The sequence below is a fragment of the Pogoniulus pusillus genome, chromosome 10 (assembly GCF_015220805.1).
Source record: "Pogoniulus pusillus isolate bPogPus1 chromosome 10, bPogPus1.pri, whole genome shotgun sequence".
In the NCBI taxonomy this organism is placed as follows: Eukaryota; Metazoa; Chordata; class Aves; order Piciformes; family Lybiidae; genus Pogoniulus; species Pogoniulus pusillus.
Window position 1 is genome coordinate 13538288 of NC_087273.1, and position 19899 is coordinate 13558186.

Consider the following 19899-nt stretch of genomic DNA (forward strand, 5'->3'; position numbering starts at 1 on the left):
CATGCTTTTGCCTGCCTTCCAGTGCAGCAGCTCTACCTACCATTTTCTGTTCCTTGATGGGCTTCAAAGACTTCCTTCAGCCACTCAGTTTTCTCACTAGCAAGTCTTTAGACTTTGGTGCCCATTTAATATTTTGGGTCTAAAACAAGCCTTTTTTTTTTTTTTTTCCCATGATAAATGTAAAGCAGCTGTATCCTTCCTTCCACTCCCTCCCTCTCTCCCTCTCTTTGTTTTTTGGAATACCACATGCCATACCCAGCAACACGGGAAAACAGAGCTCTGCAGCTTTTTGAATTAACAGCAGCAGGGCAGCAGTCTTGCTTGGGAAATGTAGGAATAAAGAGCACGAAACAGCCTTTTGGGCACTATCATTGCTACTTGGAAAAGCAGACAAATACTGCATCCGAAAAGAAGGTTCACTTAGGCGTGCTAGTGGCTGCTTCTGAAGTAACATTGATGTTTGCAATTAGGGGAGAGCTTCGAGAGAGTGAGGCCCAGATTTTATTTACTTGTGTATTATTATTTTTTAAATATAAAGTGCAAGGGTCTTTTTTTTTTTTTCTTCCCCTCCCTCTGAACACAGAGAGTTTCCAATATATAAACATTTCAGAGAGAATTTTACACCACCTCATCTTTATGTCAGGCAGCATTTAATGGTTGAATGATCTGCTGCCCCGGGACTTGGCAGCTTTACTCCAGAGGCTGACTTTGAGGATTACAATGACAGTCCATCAGTGGATCTTTTCCAATATAAACTAGACCAGGACCATTTAAAATCAGTTGCTATCAACAAGTCAAATTAACTTTATTTATGTTAGAGGCTTTCCTATGAGTATTTGATAACAATGTGGAATTTTAATATCCGGAGGGGCTTCGCCTGTTGTTGGTGTGATTTGGGAAGGTTCTAATTCGTCTGATTAAGAACAATTTACCTGATTTCTTTCAGAATTGGGTGATTTGTAATATTCAGGTCCAATCAGTGTCTAACTTTCAGTGCTCACAAAACTTTTCCTGAATCTTGCTTTATCCAGGTGGAAATAACCCTTCAGGATATCAATGACAACCCACCAGTATTCCCCACAGATATGCTGGATCTGACAGTAGAGGAGAATATAGGAGATGGATCAAAAATACTGCAGCTGACAGCCATGGACGCTGATGAGGTAGGAGTGTGGTTTTATATCTGAATATCTGTACTAAAAAGACTATTATGGAAATGTGGGTTTTCACTTCTTCTCCTGGCAGCTTTTCATTGGGAGTGATTGTCACCGTGTCTGGCCCATTCGCAAACCTGTGTTCAATATCATGGAGTCAAGCAGAGTCAAACACACACAAGCAAGTGAGGCAAAGCCTGGTTTGCATGGAATTTTTTCTTAAGAAAGAAATTCTTTCCAGTGAGGGTGGGGAAAACGCTGTCCTGGTTTGCCCAGAGGGATGGTAGACATCTCATCCCGTGAAACATTGCATACCAGGTTGGTTTGGGCTGTGAGCAGCCTCTCTAATTAAAGATCACAGAATCACAGAATATCACGGACTGGAAGGGACCTCAAAAGCTCATCCAGTCCAACCTCTTGCCATAGCAGGATCACTTAGACCAGATCACACAGGAATGTGTCCGGGTGGGTCTTGAATATCTCCAGAGAGGGATACTCCACAACACTCCTGGGCAGCCTGTTCCAGTGTTCTGTCACCCTCACAGTGAAGAAATTCCTCATGTTTCCATGGAACTTCCTATGCCTCAGCTTCCACCCATTGCCCCTTGTCCTGTCATTTGGCAAGATTGAGCCTGGCTCAATCCTCTTGACATTCACCCTTTAGCATCTTTATAAACATTGATGAGGTCACATCTCAGTCTCCTACTCTCCAAGCTAAAGATCCCCAGCTCCCTCAGCCTCTCATAAGGAAGATGCTCCATTCCCTTAATCATTTTTGTGGCTCTATGCTGGACTCTCTCAAGCAATTCCCTGAGGTGCTTCTTGAACTGAGTGGCCCAGAACTGGACACAATATTTCAAATGCAGCCTCACCAGGGCAGAGTAGAGAGGAAGGAGAACTTCTCTCCACCTACTAACCACAGCCCTTCTAATTCACTCCTGCTTATTGCAGCGAAACTGAACCAAATGACTACAGTCTGAACATCTCTCCTAAACCAAAACGTTCTGTGGTTCTTTGGTAATGAGTTAATGCTTTCCTAACATGTCTTAATCAGTGATTGTACCAGTGGCAAAACATGCCTCACATTTTGCTTTTAGATGGTCTTTGCTTTTAGATCAGTCTCATCATAGTCCATAGCTGATGGTGTCGAGGTGCTGGGCTGCCCAGTTTATGATAAAGTTTTGCTGATACTCAACACCACAGCTTGAGACACAAATTAACTCTGAGCAGAGATATTGCAGCTCAGCCTAATTTCAAGGTACGTAATAAAATTAATGTGAGATGAGCCTTGGGGGAGAACAAGAAAACTTTTGGCAATGCCTCCTTGCTCTTTGATTAGAACTACTTCATATCAATATTATCCTTTCCTACAAACCATTTTGTTTTGCCCTAAAGGGAGCAAAGGAAACAATGATAAAATATGTGCTCTGTACATCAACCTGTTTGCAAAATAGATTCATTAGATTCACTACTGTGAGAATGCTGCAACTAAGGAGCTTTTAAGATGTTAACAAAAGCCTTTGAGCAGGTGATGCTAAGCAGCTGACTGGTCAGTTTAGTGAGGGGTATCGCAGTCTTGCATCCATCAGGCAAATATATCCACATATTATTTGATGCAATTATTTCTCTTGGAAAGTAAGTTATGGAAATGTTAGTCATACTGCTTTGTTCACTTGAACTGGTTCTTCCCACTGGGGAGAGATCCTTTCCATTGATCAGTGTCTTTATCAATGGTCTGGATGAGGGCATTGAGTGTACCCTCAGCAAGTTTCCTGAAGATACAAAACTGTGGCGAGTGGCTGGCACCCCTTAGGCTGTGCTGCCATCCAATGAGAGCTGGGTGAAGGCTAACCACATGAAGTTCAGTAAGGACAAATGCAGCATCCTCCACCTGGGGAAGAATAACAACAGGCACCAGTACAGGCTGGTGACTTCCCTACTGGAAAGCAGCTCCCTGGAGAAAGACCTCAGAGTGCTGGTGGACAGCAAGTTTTGTGGGGGACAACAATGTGCCCTTGTGCCCAAGACAGCCTGGGGTGCATCAAGAGAAGTGTGGCCAGCAGGTCTAGGGAGGTTCACCTCCCCCTCTACTCTGCCTGGTGAGACTACACCTGCAATACTGTGTCCAGTTTTGGGCTCCCCAGTTCAGGAGAGACCAGGACCTGCTGGAAAGAGTCCAGCAGAGTCACTAGGATGACTGGGGGACTTGAGCATCTCCTCTATGGAGAGAGACTGAGAGCCCTGGGGCTGTTTAGTTTGGAGATAACTAAGAGGAGATCTACAAATATCTGAGGGATGGCCAATCTCTTTTTGCTGGTCAGCAGCAATAAGACAAAGAACAACAGCTACAAACTGGAACAGAGAAGGTTTCAGCTCAACATGAGGAGAAACTTCTTTACAATGAGGGCAGCAGAGCCCTGGAAAAGGCTGCCCAGAGGTTGGTGAGTTGGAGACTTTCAAAACCCACCTGGATGTGTTCCTGCATGAACTACCCTGGGTCATCCTGCCTTGGCAGGGGGTTGAACTCGATCTCTGGAGGTCTCTTCCAATCTCTAATGTTCTGTGATTCTGTGAAAGCCTAAAACATGAATATGAACATGGAAAGAAGTTTGTGTTGTCATTAGAATATAGGATTACACTTGACAACAATGAGAAATTCTTGCATTCAAATAATAAGGTACTTCAACCTCCTCCAGAGAGTTTTCTTGCTGGCCTTTTTTGTGTTAGCCTAGTTAGTCATCCTGTGATTGTTAATTGATGTGCTTAATCTTACTGCTACAGAGGGAAGTACTGGAAGAGCCCCAGGAATGGTAGGCATGTGATTATCAACATTTTGGGTTTCCCTTTATCTTCCAGTAGCAGCCTGATGCAGACTCCAAAAAAACCCAACCAACCAACCAAAAAACCCAACCAGGAGTTTGGGAAGGTGCATATCTGCAATAAAAAAATCTGTCTTCAAATTAAGAAGTGCTCAGTTACCACTCTCTGCCCTCATGTGGCAAACAGCAATCTTAAGATTTTTGCAGTATGTTATGCTTCAGCCTCTCTTTGACCATTGCTAAACTGCACCTACTCTGTTACTATTCTGAAGCACTCTGTCCAGTGGGAACTGATTTGTTGCCTGAGAGAGAAATCAGTCAATTTTTTTGTTACAATTTCCCTACCAGAACATTTGGAACTCAAACTCTTTACAGAGTCCCAAGTTTCTTAGCAATGTGCAGTTTAGGGCAAGAAACTTATCTTTTGGGCTTTTTCCCTCTTTGAAGTTGAGGGCACAGTGAACTTCCCTTGTTTTTCAGATGATATTCCTACAACATACTGCTTTTTTGCAGCCCTTATATACAACTCAGTAAAACAGCATGCTGCCTCTGCTATGTGCATAGATTTCAGGATCAGACTTTAAGCTTCAAAGGGTGACAGAACCCTGATCCGAGTGCTGTAAAAGACCCAAAATTGTTCAAGTTCTTGAAGTAAGAAGGTACATCTTTAACTCAAGTTGCTCAGAGTCCCATCCAACCTGACCTGGAATGTTCCCAGGGATGAGGCTTCTACCACTTCACTGAGCAATTGTAGAATCATAGAATGGTTTAGGTTGGAAGGGACCTCAAAGATCATCCAGTTCCAATCCTCCTGCCATAGGCAGGGACACCTCCCACTAGAACAGGTCACTCAAGGCCTCATCCAACCTGGCCTTGAACACCTCCAGGGAGGGAACAGCCACAACCTCCCTGGGCAACCAGTGCCAGTGTCTCACCACCCTCACTGGAAAGAACTTCTTCCTAACATCCAGTTTAAATCTCCTCTCTGCCAGTTTAAACCCATTAACCCTCATCCTGTGGTTACAAGACCTTGTCAATGATCCCTCCCCAGCCTTCCTGTAGGCCCCCTTCATATACTGAAAGGCTACTATGAGGTCTTCTCAAAGCCTTCTCCTCTGCAGGCTGAAGAGCCTCAACTCTCTAAGCCTATCCTCATAGCAGAGCTGCTGCAGCCCTCGAACATCTTTGTGGCCTCCTTTGGGCTCGCTCCAACAGTTCCATGTCCTTCTTGTGCTGGGGGCTCCAGAACTACACACAGTACTCCAGATAGGGTCTGACTAGAGCAGAGTAAAGTGACAGAATCCCCTCCCTTGCCCTACTGGCCACACTTCTCTTGATGCAGCCTGTATAACTAGTCCATATCTCCCTTCTTTTAATTCAAAACCATCACCTCCTCTCCTGTCACAACAAACTCTGCTAAAAAGGTTGTCCCCATCTTAGGGGACACAGTCTCAAGTTGTGCCAGGGTAGGTATAGGCTGGATATTAGGAAGAAGTTCTTCACAGAGAGAGTGATTTCCCATTGGAATGGGCTGCCCAGGGAGGTGGTGGAGGCACCGTCCCTGGGGGTCTTCAAGAAAAGACTGGATGAGGCACTTAGTGCCATGGTCTAGTTGACTGGCTAGGGCTGGGTGATAGGTTGGACTGGATGATCTTGGAGGTCTCTTCCAACCTGGTTGATTCTATGATTCTTATAGCTGCCCTTTATGTACTGAAGGGCTGCAGTAAGGTCTCCCAAGGACATCCTGAGGAAAGATGGAAAGACATTGTCTAGGTGTTAAGTGGTACCAAAGGTTTAACAATTACAACAGCTTCTAACACTTTGCAGCTTTTTGAAGTCAGTGGTGCTGGGAAATTTCAATGCAGCTTTTTAAAAGGCTTTGCAAATAGATAACAAATGTACAAACCTACCTTACAAAAAAAGTAGGTTTTGTTTTGCTTCTCACATTCTCATGTAAGCTTCCTGCTTTGATTAAACCAGTGTCTGCAGTTTTCTCTGCTCTATTAGGGGGAGGCTGGCTAGTCAAACAAGCAGAGAAGAATGTGATCACCTTTGAAATCTTAGATCCTCATCAAATGTGTTTTTTTGCTAAGCATGACAATAGGAGGAAAGTGGCTGAGATCCCCAAGGTACGCCTGAGCACACAGCAGCAGCCTGAGCACACAGCTGCTGCGTACGCTGGGGCGCTGCATGCAGCTCTCCAGTGCTGGGCACCTGCAGAAGCTTGTTTTGTTTCCAAATTGTATTTTATCAGCTAGCTCAGTACAACTATCTGAAACAACACTCCAGACAGAAAGTTTGGCATGAGGCACTCCCATAAGTTCAGCGACTAGCACTTGTCTCTCACCTTGTGCATAGGAGTGGGTGTTTATCTCTGTTAATTTGCTTTTCTAAGTGAAGACTGTTTGAAACAGCTGTAGAATTTCATTTTCCCTGATCTCTTTGATCTGTTATTCGCCACAAAGACCACAGTAAATATCTGGTCACCCACCAAAATGCACTGACAAGAACAATTGTGACATGCAGGGTATAGGTAAGTGCATGTATCAAGTGGTGCAGGTTACCAAGACTTCGGTACTCTTAAGCTTGTTATGGAAAGAGAAGACTGTGACCTGCCATCTTCACTCTTTCTGCTTTCCCTTAAAGACCAAGGCCCTTTGGCAACGAAGCTGGGGGAGGGCCTAGAGAATAAATCTTTTGAGGAGGGACTGAGGGAGCTGGGGGTGGCTAGTTTGAAAAAGAGGAGGCTGAGGGGAGACCTCATGACCTTATGACACCAAGCTAGGAGCAGGTGTTGATCTGTTGGAAGGTAGGAGAGCCCTGCAGAGGGACCTAGGCAGGCTGGATGGGTGGGCAGAGGCCAATGGGATGAGATTTAACAAGGCCAAGTGCAGGGTTCTACACTTTGGCCACAACAACTCCAAGCAGTGTTACAGGCTGGGGACAGAGTGGCTGAGAGCAGCCAGGAAGAAAGGGACCTGGGGGTACTGGTAGATAGCAGCTGAAGATGAGCCAGCAGTGTGCCCAGGTGGCCTGTATCAGAAACAGTGTGGGCAGTCGGACAAGGGAGGTTATTCTTCCCCTGTACTCAACACTGATCAGGCCACACCTTGAGTCCTGTGTCCAGTTCTGGGCCCCTCAATTCAAGAGAGATTTTGGGGTGCTGGAGCATGTCCAGAGAAAGGCAACGAATCTGGCAAGAGGCCTGGAACACAAACCCTATGAAGAGAGGCTGAGGGAGCTGGGGTTGTTTAGCCTGGAGAAGAGGAGGCTCAGAGCAAACCTCATTGCTGTCTACAACTACCTGAAGGGAGGTTGTAGCCAGGTGGGGGTTGGTCTCTTCTCCCAGCAACAGAGTAAGGGGACACAGTCTCAAGTTGTGTCCAGGGAAGTATAGGCTGGATGTTAGGAGGAAGTTCTTGCCAGAGAGAGTGATTGGCATTGGAATGGGCTGCCCAGGGAGGTGGTGGAGTCACTGTCCCTGGAGGTGTTCAAGAAAAGCCTGGCTGAGGCACTTAGTGCCATGGTCTAGTGGATTGGATAGGGCTGGGTGCTAGGTTGGACTGGATGATCTTGGAGGTCTCTTCCAACCTGGTTGATTCTATGATTCTCATTGCTGTCTACAACTACCTGAAAAGACATTGTAATGAAGGTGCTGCTGGTCTCTTCTCACAGGTAATTGGAAACAGAACAAGGGGGAATGACCTGAATCTGAGGCTGGGGAGCTTTAGAGTGGACATTAGGGAAGAAAAGAATCACAGAGAGTATCATCAGGGTCTGGAATGAGCTGCCCAAGGAGGTGGTGGGATCACCAACCCTGGATGTGTTTAAAGGTCGTTTGGATGTGGTGCTGAGGAATGTGATTTGGGGTGAATCTAATAGAGTAGGGTTATAGATTGGATTTGGTGATCCTGAGAGGCTTTTCCAACCTGGATGTTTCTGTGATTCTGTGACTAATATCAGTGTACTAAGAAGTGAAATAACAGAGCCCAGGTTGTATCCTTTGTTTCTAGGAAACCTTAGGATTTCTCAGCGCTCAGATCTGTGAGGTGGGCAGATTCTCTTACTAATATCCAACAGTACAGACTGGGCACAAGTGGCATTTCCTAGTGTTTGTGTCAGGGCAGAGCTGAGGCAAAATTCTCTGGGTCAATATTTTTTTAATAGAAATTTCCATATTTTTCTTCCTAAGTTTTAATTTCAGTCTTTAAGGGGAAAATAAAAATAATGATTTTTTTTTCTATGTAACATTACTTTTATTTTCCTTTTATCCAAAATGCTCAAAGTCCATGTGAATGTGATGGGTTTTGTTTTTGTTTTTTGTTTTTTTTTGTCCAAGGACAAATGGAACATTTCATTTGACCTAAAAAAAATTACTTTTGACTTCCAGCATGACCCAAGAGATCAGTGCTGTGATTTTAATGGCACATGATTTGTCACATTGAGGTTATTTATTCACAGGGATAAATGTATTTCCATGCAGAAATTGGTCTTTGAGGGTCCTGCTGCAAGCACTATTCCAATGAATTTCTCCTAACTGGGAACATCAGCTCTTTCCATGCGTGCTGGCCAGTGGAGCTGCTGCATGGCTGTGCCTTGTCCTCCCTCTTGGCATCCCTCTCACTCTTCCTTCCATCCCATCTCCAGAGTGCAAGAAATGTAGAGCTGATCCCACTGGTGGGGATTTAATTGAGCCTCTGAACATAAAACAAGAAGAATAAACACTGATCTTTGCTAAGAGGGGAAGAGGCCCAGGGAAATGATTGAGTCACCACCCCTGGGGGTACTTAAGATGTGACATTTAGGGACATGGTTTAGTGGTGGACATGGCAGTGTCTAGGTTTCTTTTCCAACTGAAGTGATTCTATGGCTCTGTTAAAGAGCTCAGTGATTCATAGATTTATAGAATGCTTTGAGTTGGAAGGGATCTTAAAGACCATCTGGTTCCAACCCCTCTAGCATGGGCAAGGACACTTGAGCCCATGTTGCTTAAGGCCTCATCCAGCCTGGCCCTGAACACTTGCAGGGAGGGGGCAGCCACAACTTTCTCACCACCCTTACTGTAAAGAACTTCTTCCTAACATTCATTCTAAATCTACCCTCAAGCTTCCATCCATTCCCTCTCATCCTATCACAACAAACACTTGTAAAAAGTCTCTTCCCAACTTTCTTATAGCCCCTTTTCAGATACTGGAAGGCTGCTACAAGGTGTCCCAGTGCCTTGTCTTCTCCAGGCTGAACAGCTCCAACTCTTGCAGCCCATCCCCATAGGGGAAGTTCTCCAACCCTCTGACCATCTTCATGGCCCTCTCCTAGACCCATGTCTCTCTTCTGCTGGGGGGCACCAGAGCTGAATGCAGTGCTTCAGGTGGGGTCTCACAAGAGCAGAGAGGGAGAGTCACCTCCCTCATCCTGCTGATCACACTTCTGGCTCATAAATTAAAGCATATATCAGAGCTTTGTGGTACCGACTGGAAGCAATCCTTTTATTGAAGGTGGAGCACAAAGTGTCTGGGTAATCTGATCATTTCACTCCTCATAAATAAAAACCGTGTGTGTGTGGGTATTTAGTGGGGGACTAAGGCAAGGACTGGGCAGGAAGGCTGTTTGTTGAAGGAAACCATTCTGAAATACAGTCGCCAACTGCAGTTACTGGAATGATTCTTGCCTTTCTGAAAACTGTGATGTGGTTTTCCTGGCAAATAAGTTGATTTGACCACTTCTGTTTTTGCTTAGGGAGCCAATGCCCTCGTCACATACACAATTATCAGCGGGGCGGATGATAGCTTCCACATTGACCCCGAGTCAGGAGACCTGATAGCCACCAAGCGCCTGGACCGGGAGCGCCGCTCCAAGTACTCCTTGCTGGTTCGTGCTGATGATGGCCTACAGTCCTCAGACATGAGAATAAACATCACTGTTAGTGATGTTAACGACCATATTCCCAAATTCTCCAAGCCAGTGTATTCCTTTGACATCCCAGAAGACGCCACTCCAGGTAAAGAGAAAATTAGCTGATTTTTTGTCTATCTATAGAGACTTGAGGCAGGGGAAGGGGGAGCAGACCTGTCTGACTAGGCTAGGAAACAGAAGATGCTGAAGGCATCTGTTGGATGGGGTGGAGAAATGCCTCATTGTGCTGTGAAAGTCTGCTTGCTGTGAAATCTGTGTCACCAGTGAGGCCAAATTTCTTCTCAATGGGGAACAGTGAAATGGTTGACCCTCCAGTAAGTCCTACATACAGAATAGTAGTTTTGCCTGTGATGCCTCTGAGTGAAACTACTTAAAAACAGGAAGCAGAGAAGCAGGAGCAGGAAAAACTTAACAGGATATAAGGAGTATAACCTGTCATGAAGATGTAATGGTGGTCTGCTATTGATTTAGTGAGCCAGCTTCACTAAATGTGACTTAGAGCACTTAATTCATCAAGTGGATCAAAAAATGGGTGGCCACTGAGCAGTCAGTAATGCACTGATTCCTTAATATTCCCTACATGGCCTCAGTTGCTAACCCTAGCATCCTATTTCTTTGATCTTATCTTTGACTCCTGTTTTTGACAAGGTTTTCATAGAAAATCTAACCTTTATATATAAGTATTTCTCTTTCCTAAGTACAACTACTGGCCTCTTAAGTTGTTTTCTTTCAGAGCTTGTTTTGTATGCAAGAGTCTTTTGATATTTAAAAGTTAGGTTGTAAGCTGGGAAATATTTAGACCACAAAGAAGTTTTTCAGAAGCTGTCCTGTATTATATGTCTCCAGAAGAGAAATTAATGTTACTGGCAATAAAAAAGTTTCCAGTATTTTATACAGACTGCTGGTCTAAAACCAGTGTCTGCCCATATTGGTAACCAAAACACCTTAGCAGCTTGGCCAAAACCATGAATAAACAAAGGAGATGCAAATGACATCTTGATAGCTTTCAAGCTTTTATTTGGACTCTGAGTTAGAAGAGTGGGAGGCTCAGCTTGGTACTATACTCCCATGCCTCCTACATTTGCGCTGTCCTCAGTCTCAAAACTCAGAGATATTTTGAGTTAAAAGGCTTACAGTGCAATCAGCTGTGCCTCAGTGATCTGATCTGGAAGTAACTGAGATGTCTGTGTAGCACAGGGTGGTTCGGGTGCTGGGCTCTTCTCTCTTGTCACTCAGAGTCCTGGGCCTTGATCTGTTTTAGCAGAAGTAACACGGGAAGTATTCCTGAACACTTTCCAGATTCATCTGGACTGGGTGCTGGGCCATCTTACCTAGACCATGCTTTTCCCAAGAAAGATTGGACCGGATGATCCTTGAGATCCTTTCCAACCTAGTATTCTTTTGATTCTGGGGTTGAAATGGTGAATGTAATTCTCCCCACAGTAAGATGAGGCTTCTTTCTTTAATCTTGGATGAGGTGTGTGTTTGTGCTGTGTACCTAGCTCAACAGTGAAGGAAGAAACAGGCTGCTTTAGCACTTGAGATGCTGCAGTTTCTCCCTTCCCCAGAGGTCCCAGAGCTGCTGGCAGGCTCATCCAGAGGAGAAGTGCTGTGAGTTTTCCCCTTTGAGGCTCCATTCTCTATCCCACAGAGTTGTGCCCCTTCTTCTTGCAATCTGGCAGCTGCAGCTGGGAACTGTACCTTCTCTGGGCCTCAGCTCTGCTGAGGTTCCCTGACCTCACTGCGCTGTGAGCTCACTGGAGGGCTGGCGGTCCCATCCAGCTTCAGGACAGCCCACCTCACCGACTAGGATGGGGTCAGAAAGCATGAGGCACCGAAATGGATGTAAAAGATACCAGCATCCTCAGCTGGGTTGAAGGAAGCTGTGGCACTATTCTTCATTCTGACGATAAGCAGTTGCTCAAAACCAGTTAACTGTGCTGTAACACATGTAATTCATCTGGCTCCACGGAGAAGGAATGAAAGGATTCATTTTCTTGGAAATGAGTTGATCTTGATTGTAATTGGTGCTCAACATACTAAAAAAGTGACACTTAATTTCCAACCCTTAGCAAGATAGGTCAGTCGTGTGAGCGCAGCTATGCAGAAATGAAAACAATGGCACAAATTCACAGGGAGTTGAATTTCAGAAAACAGTGTGGAATGGACCCCTCTAAGGTTTCTACTTCTCTAACCGCAGTTACCCTGTTGAAGGCACTCTCTCAAAAAGCAGAGCTGGGATATTTGGTATGCACTGACATTTTGCTTTCTGCGTTGCGAAAGAAGGATCTAGAAGGTTTCAGAAGCTGTGTTTGTCTGAAGGGAGGAGAGGGTCCTTTGAGTTGTAAAAAAAGGAACTACCTACCAGGAGAAAAGGTATTTTGGCCCCAGTTGTTATCCGCTCTGGACATCTTCCTGTTTAAAGATAAAAACAAACATTCCTGGCTGCTTCATGAGGTGGTTTTTTTTTAGCAGTCCTTTAAAGTAAACATCGTGCTGAATACTGTTGCTTGCAGCTTTGAAAAGCCTGTCATAGTAGCAAGTCATACAGTATTGAGGCTTGAATTTCTACTGGTAAATGCCTCTGATTCTACAGAGCTGCTTGATGCTGAGGTGGCTCTGTGCGGTGGTTTGGCTCAGGTGCCCTTAAGAAAGCCACAGAGTTCTCCAGGAGGACCAGAAAGGTCCAGGAGGTGGGCCCTGGAAATCATCATTTTGTTAATGAATCACATAGACATAGAATGATAGAATCAGTCAGGGTTGGAAGGGACCATGAGGGTCATCATGGGCAGGGACACCCTACCCCAGATCAGGCTAACCAGAGTACCATCTAGCCTGGCCTTAAACACCACCAGGGATGGGGCCTCAACTGCCTTCCTGGGCAACCCATTCCAGGCTCTCACCCCTCTCATGGTGAAGAACTTCCTCCTCATGTCCAGTCTGAATCCTGCTATCATTTTATAAGTGGGCAGCAAAGCCAAGTCTTTCTTTCTCTCTCTCCCTTCCTTTGGCTCTCTGGAGGGAGTCATATCTGGTAAACCCATGGAGAGTCCACAGTGAATTTCTTGCTGCACAATCAGGCCTGTTTGGGCCTAATGGGAGACAGTGTTGGGGGGGAGGGAGAAAATGAGCACTGGGGTTTTGTGGTTTGGTTTGTTTGGGGGGAAGGTTTTCGGCAATTCTACTACTACCTGAATGAACGTTGTGGAGAGGCTGCTGCTGGTCTCTTCTCACAGGTGATTGGAGACATAACAAGGAGGAATGGCCTCAAGCTGAGGCTGGGGAGGTTTAGATTGGACATTAGGAAAAAAAAATTCACAGAGAGAGTAATCAGGCACTGGAATGAGCTGCCCAGGGAGGTGGTGGAGTCACCAACCCTGGGTGTGTTTAAGGGTTGTTTGGATGTAATGCTTAGGGATGTGATTTGCGATGAATCTTATAGAGTAGGGTTATAAGTTTGACTTGGTGATCCTGAGAGGCCTTTCCAACCTGGATGTTTCTGTGATTCTTATGTATCCTGCATCTGTATTAGGTGTTAAGGGTTCATGTGTTCTGTATTTTCCTGTGCATCTTTAAATACTGTTCTCTGTGTCCCTCTTCAGTTCAGCTGGAGCGTTTTTATTTTACTGCATTTGAGAGTAAAGTAATTTTATTTCTGTTTTGTGATGGTTTGGGTATTCCCTGCCCCCCCACACTTTAGAAATCACCCAGACTAGACTCAGCCAGGTCTGGAAATATGAATGAAGCTTATATTTACAGCTAGCACAATATACAAGCAGATATTTACAGTATATACAGTTATAGACAGAAATATACAAGGTAAAAGGTAATACAGAAACACAACTCCCCTCCCAGAAACCTGAGTCCCCAGGAGGAGCTCTCAACCACCCCTGCACCTTCCCCCCTGCCCCTCTCAACAATACCTCAGTCCCAAAGAAGAATGGAGATTTGACCAAGGGGTTAGGAAGCAGAGTAGATTAGTCCCAAAATGGAGGGTGAGGTTAGAGAGATGCAGCTCAGCCAGCAGCCCCAGCGAGAGTGATGCCGAGTGTCTTATCTGTATTTTGACTTATGTTTTTATACATCTCAGTAAGCCTATGAGTGAAGTAGACATCACCATTGTTTTCTTTCCACAGCCTGTAATCTAGTTCTCCTCACCAAAGCATTCTAGCCTGCTGCAAACTAGCACATGTCTGCTCTTTAAAACGACTGAGGCACTCTGACTCCTCTGGTCAGCTGCCTTTCGGGAGTGACTGATTTTGTTGTGCCGTGCAGGTTCCTTGGTGGCAGCCATTCTAGCCACCGACGACGACTCTGGCATCAATGGGGAAATCACATACACCGTAAGTGAAGATGATGAAGAGGGTATCTTCTTCCTGAACCCCATCACTGGAGTCTTCAACCTGACTCGAGCGCTGGACTACGAAGCACAGCAGTATTACATTCTTACTGTCCGTGCAGAAGATGGAGGAGGCCAATTTACTACCATCAGAGTGTACTTCAATATCTTGGACATCAATGATAACCCACCAGTGTTCAGCATGACCTCATACAGCACGTCTTTGATGGAGAACCTGGCTCCAGGATCTGCTATCCTCAACTTCAGTGTTACTGATGCAGATGACGGTAGGCTGTTCCTCATATGCCTTGTTGTGGTAGTCGGAGGGATCCTGGGATTCCCTTAACATAACCATAGGTACAGAGGCCCATCCCAGGGGGGATGGATCTGCTCATCCCAGGATATTGTAATAGTGTTATTCTGTCTTCCGGTGTCATAGCTTAAAAGGCAGTGCCTGACAGATGTCCTTTCCTTCTCCTCCCTGCTTTCCCTCCCTTCGCTCCTCTCTGGCAACAGCACACGTTCCTTATCTCATGGTTGGTGTGTTGGTGGGCTGCATCACGAGGCCCCAGCTGGGGAGGGTAGTTTTGGCCTACCCGCAGGCCGACTGAGGATGGGAGGGGTGGAGGATTCTAGAAGGCCAGTTTGAGCTTAATGAATTTGTGTACTTGTTCTACCTGATTGCCTTTTGTAGGTATGCTCTTGTAAACAGAATTTCTCTTTAAATTTCCAATCAGTGTGTAGTATCCTCACCCTTACTCCTGGGAAGGGGTGAGAGTCATTTCTGCCCTTGAGTCCCAGGTAGCCTCATGTCCCCAAACTGGGACAGAAATGACTTACTCATAGATTCATGAAGTGGTTTGGGTTGGAAGGAACCTTTAAGATCATCTAATTTCAACCCTCCTCGCCGTGGGCAGGGGCAGCTTCCACTAGCTCAGGTGATTTCTGATGATAACTACATGTTACACATTAGCAACATAGTAGAAGACCTAACAGAAAGGGCAAGAGCAGTCTCAAGTCGTGCCACGGGAAGTCTAGGCTGGATATTAGGAAGTTCTTCATAAAAAGAGTGATTTGCCATTAGAATGGGCTGCCCAGGGAGGTGGTGGAGTCACCATCCCTGGAGGTGTTCAAGAAAAGTCTGGCTGAGGCACTTAGTGCCATGGTCTAGTTGACTGGCTAGGGCTGGGTGCTAGGTTGGACTGGATGATCTTGGAGGTCTTTTCCAACCTGGTTGATTCTATGAAATTAAGGCTCTCCTTAGGATGCCATCATAAGCCTGACTGCCCTGCATCCTGTGTAAACTGAAGTTATTTTTCTCACATTTCACATTAGGTTTGAGCAGGTGTCTTATTCTCTTTTATTTTCCCCCTGTCTTTTTTTCATTTATGATAAATTAAAAACACACTCAAGTACTGCTTTGGACTGCTGTTGTGGAAATGAGTTGCAGAGCAGCATTTTACCTAGAGCACGTTACAGCAGCTCAACACCATGATTTCTCTCCCAGTGCTTAGGTTACACATTTAAATTAGACTCAAGTGTTCATTCAGCTTGCCTTTTTTTTATCATTATTAAAACTTATAATATATTCCCAGTAAGGTTCTGGCAATATGAGATGTCATCTCCAATCATCTTAAGTGTACTGTAATTTTTAAGTGTATCATGAAGAGAATTGTGATCTACAGGGCATTGATAGTGGAGGTTAGGAAAAAAAAACCTATTTAAGAGAAATCATGGGAAAATTTTTCATTAAAATAAGCTCTAATCTTGGGATTTTTTATGGCATCTAGAAGGTGCTAATGTGTTGGAGTGTAAAAGATTCAATCTTTATAGCTTGCTTAACCATTTTGCTGTACAGTTTCTATCTCAGCAAGAATAATTATAGAATATGGCCATAAAATGCAAAAGAATCATTCACAGGATCACAGGATATTAGGGGTTGGAAGGGACCCAAGGAGGTCATTGAGTCCAACCCCCCCTTGCCAGAGCAGGACAATACTATCTAACCCAGATCATAGACGAACACATCCAGACAGGCCTTCAAAGTCTTTGGAGAAGGAGACTCCACAACCTCCCTGGGGAGCCTGTGCCAGTGCTTTGTGACCCTTACAGTAAAGAAGTTCCCCCTTGTGTTGAGGCGGAACCCCTTGTTCTGCAATTTACACCCATTGCTCCTTGTCCTATCACAGGAAGCAAGTGAGCAGAGCCTGTCCCCCCACTCCTGGGCAGCCTTCAGATACTTATAAACAATTATCAAATCCCCTCTAAGTCTTCTCTTCTCCAGATTAAAAAGCCCCAGGTCCCTCAGTCTCTCCTCATAAGCCATGCCCTTCAGTCCCCTAATCATCCTTCTAGCTCTCCACTGGACCCTCTCCAGCAGATCCCTGTCCCTCTTAAACTGGGGAGCCCAAAACTGAACACAGTATTCAAGATGAGGTCTCACCAGGGCAGAGTAGAGGGGGAGGAGAACCTCCCTTGATCTGCTGGACACTCTTCCTAATATAGCCCAGGATCCCATTGGTCTTCTGGGCCACAAGGGCACATTGCTGTGCCATGGTTGACTTGTTATCCACCAGGATCCTCAGGTCCCTCTCCACAGGACTACTTTCCAGCAGATCACTTCCCAGCCTGTACTGGTGCAGTTTATTATTCCTCCCTAGATGCAGGACTCTGCACTTGTCCTTCCCTAGCATACTGCATTTTCTGAAGTGTCCACAGACATTTGTCAGTGTGACTTCATACAAAGTTCTTCATAACATTTGTAGTGAGTTTACAGGTTAAAGTTATTTTTGTGACACATTAAGCAACCTTGTCTCCTCTCAACTTGACACTGCTTCAGCAAAGCCCAGTGTCTTGCACTGAAATGTGTGCTTCAGGCACAAAGCACCTACATGCTTTGAGAAATCACACTTTATGCCTGTAGAAAGCCTAAGCCAATCAAGATTATTCAGCAAACCAGTTTTTCCTCAGGAAATGCTGAGTTGTTGAACCCAAAACATTTTTGTGGGAACATAAATTTTGTGCCAATGGATAGAACTTTCCATGGTAAGAATTGCGCAACTGGTTTTGAGATCAAGTGGTGTGAGTGAGTGAGAAGAGATTCCATAAGATAAGCCAGCAAGTCAGAAATTATAACCTGGTGATGCTGGCTCTTTTTGCATGGGCCTCTCTTTCACTGCTCTTGCTAAAGCTTTTATTTTGTGTAAACTAACTACAGATTGGAGGAGGAACTTGTGCTTGCAATATGTGTATCCAGGGAAGGGAGTGTTCCTTCAGACCTGTAGATAAATGGGATTGTGTCTAATCTATCTCCTCTTCTATTTCTTATTTTCCTGTAAGGGGTACAATACTTGATTTCAAATCTTTTTGCAAGTTAATTTCACTTAACCATTATGAGTCTGTTTTCCTTTTCCCCTGCACCTCATACATTAATTCCCATCTGCATGCAATGGACATTAACGATATCATAGCACTGAGATATCATTTTACATTCATCATGCACTCAGCTATCAGGGAAGCAAACGAGGATTTGAGGAGCAATGCAGAGAACAGTCAGATATCTTGCCTTTTACGTTTTCTTGCATGCTTATTTTTCTAACAGTCTGGATTTAAACTTAATAGGGCAGAAATTTCATTCCAAGAGCATGCCAGGTTGAGTTCCCCCATAGGACTGTAACTTCAGCAAATGTTATGATCTATTGGTGTTTCTGTTTCAAGCCCAAACTTGTTATCCTTTGTCATCTTACATTTGTCTGGAGCACAGAAATAGCTAGGACTGTACTGCTGTGCATATGGCTCACAGATAATGCACTCAATACAGACCAATGCTATTTCATTGATTGTTTTTATAAACTCACAGTTTGAAGGAGCCCTGAAACTATATTGGTTTATAATGAGATATGTGTCTTGTTTGAGGATAAACACTGATAAAAGATAAACCCATGGGAAAAGTGAAACTGCCCCAGTTATCATTTTCTTATTCAACACACCCCTTGGGAAGCAGTTGCTGTTTATCTCAGCTTGGACGGTTTCATATTCAGATACTCAGTAAATATCAGCTACAGATCTTGGCTATTTACAGAGCAACAAAGAACTCAGTTTTCTTAAACATGTTCATTCTGAGCTTTGGATTTTCATTTATTTTTCTGTGTTGTATGAGCAGGAAAAATATCAGGGCCAGGCAAATACTTGTGTATATGTCAAAAATTATTCCTCCAGGCAAAAACCCAGTGGCATTTTGCAGTTAGACTCCACAGATATTTACAGAGTGGAGGAAATAGGATTTTTTTTTTGGTCTCATTGGTAAACAAATAAAACCAGAAACAAGACCCTTAAAAAAGCATCATCATGAAAGTCAGTGACTCCATGTCTGAGTTCTCACTGAGTTTTATAAGATTAACCCTCAGATTAAACAAACCCAAATCTCAACAAAGAGAATGTCCCTGTGTTCTCCTTAAGAAAAGACCAGCTACAAACCTGGGGAGAAGGGTTAGATGAAACTCAGAATGTCAGCTTGTGTTTAAAAGAGTCATAGAATCATAAAAAGTCAGGGGCTGGAAGGGACCTCGAAAGTTGATCTGGTCCAGCCCCCATGCCAGAGCAGGATCACTTCGAGCAGATCACACTGACGCACATCTGGATGGTTCTTGAATATCTCCGGAGAGGGAGGCTCCACAGCCCCCCTAGGCAGCCTGTTCCAGTGCTCTGTCAGCCTCACAGGGAAAAAGTTCCTCAGGTTCACATGGAACCTCCTATGCCTCAACTTCCACCCATTGCCCCTTGTTCTGTCACTGGGCATCACCCATCAGAGCCTGGCTCCATCTGCCTGGCAGTCACCCCTTACATATTTATAAACACTAACGAGGTCACCCCTCAGTCTCCTCATCTCCCAGCTCCCTCAATCTCTCCTCATAAGGGAGATGTTCAACTTCCTTAATCATTTTTGTGGCTTTGTGCTGGACTCTCTTTCTTGCACTGGTGGACCCCAAACTGGATACAGTACTCCAGATGAGACCTCACAAGGGCAGAGTAGATGGAGAGGAAAACCTTCCTCTACCTGCTAACCACACCACTTCTAATACACTGCGGAATAGCGTTGGCCCTCCTGGCCACAAGAGCACAGTGCTGGCTCATGACCATCCTTCCACCCACCAGGACTTCCAAGTCCTTCTCCCCTTCATTGCTCTCCAGAGATCAGTCTCCAACCTATACTGATACATGGGATTGTTGACTCTGCTGATACTTAGACAACTCTCCTGCTTCACAGTTTAATCTACAGAAGCATTGGCATCACTGAAACCTCTGAAATTACAGGACAAGGAATGAAAAGGTACATGGAGGTAAATTTGCAAGCAGTAAATGTTATAGAAAGAAAAAAACACCATAAAAGAAAAAAAAAAAAAACAGTGGGGAGAAAAAAAAAAGAGTAGTTTAAGTAAATTTTCTTCTATAAGATCTATTTCCTACCCATGCAGTCAATTGGCAAAAAGCTTGAATTGCTAAGAAAGTACTTTACTGAAGTCAGAAGGCTTTCATCTGTGTAATTAGCCATTTGAAATACAACTGAACAACAAAAAAATGGGCTAGTGTTGAACTGTCACAGAGCTTCACTCGATCAAAGTAATGTAGAAACACTAATATCTAGCATATAAATGCATTAATTTCTTTAATTTCA

General features: G+C 44.6%; 1 protein-coding gene across 2 annotated transcripts in view; it reads left to right on the forward strand.

The window, feature by feature from the left end:
- Nucleotides 1-19899, forward strand: part of FAT4 (FAT atypical cadherin 4) — a 192244-nt gene that overhangs the window by 97302 nt on the left and 75043 nt on the right. For both annotated transcript variants that reach the window (XM_064149965.1, XM_064149966.1), the window contains exons 2-4: nt 1032-1163; nt 9710-9971; nt 14162-14512. In XM_064149965.1, the coding sequence (XP_064006035.1) occupies nt 1032-1163; nt 9710-9971; nt 14162-14512 (745 nt within the window). The remainder of the gene's footprint in view (nt 1-1031; nt 1164-9709; nt 9972-14161; nt 14513-19899) is intronic.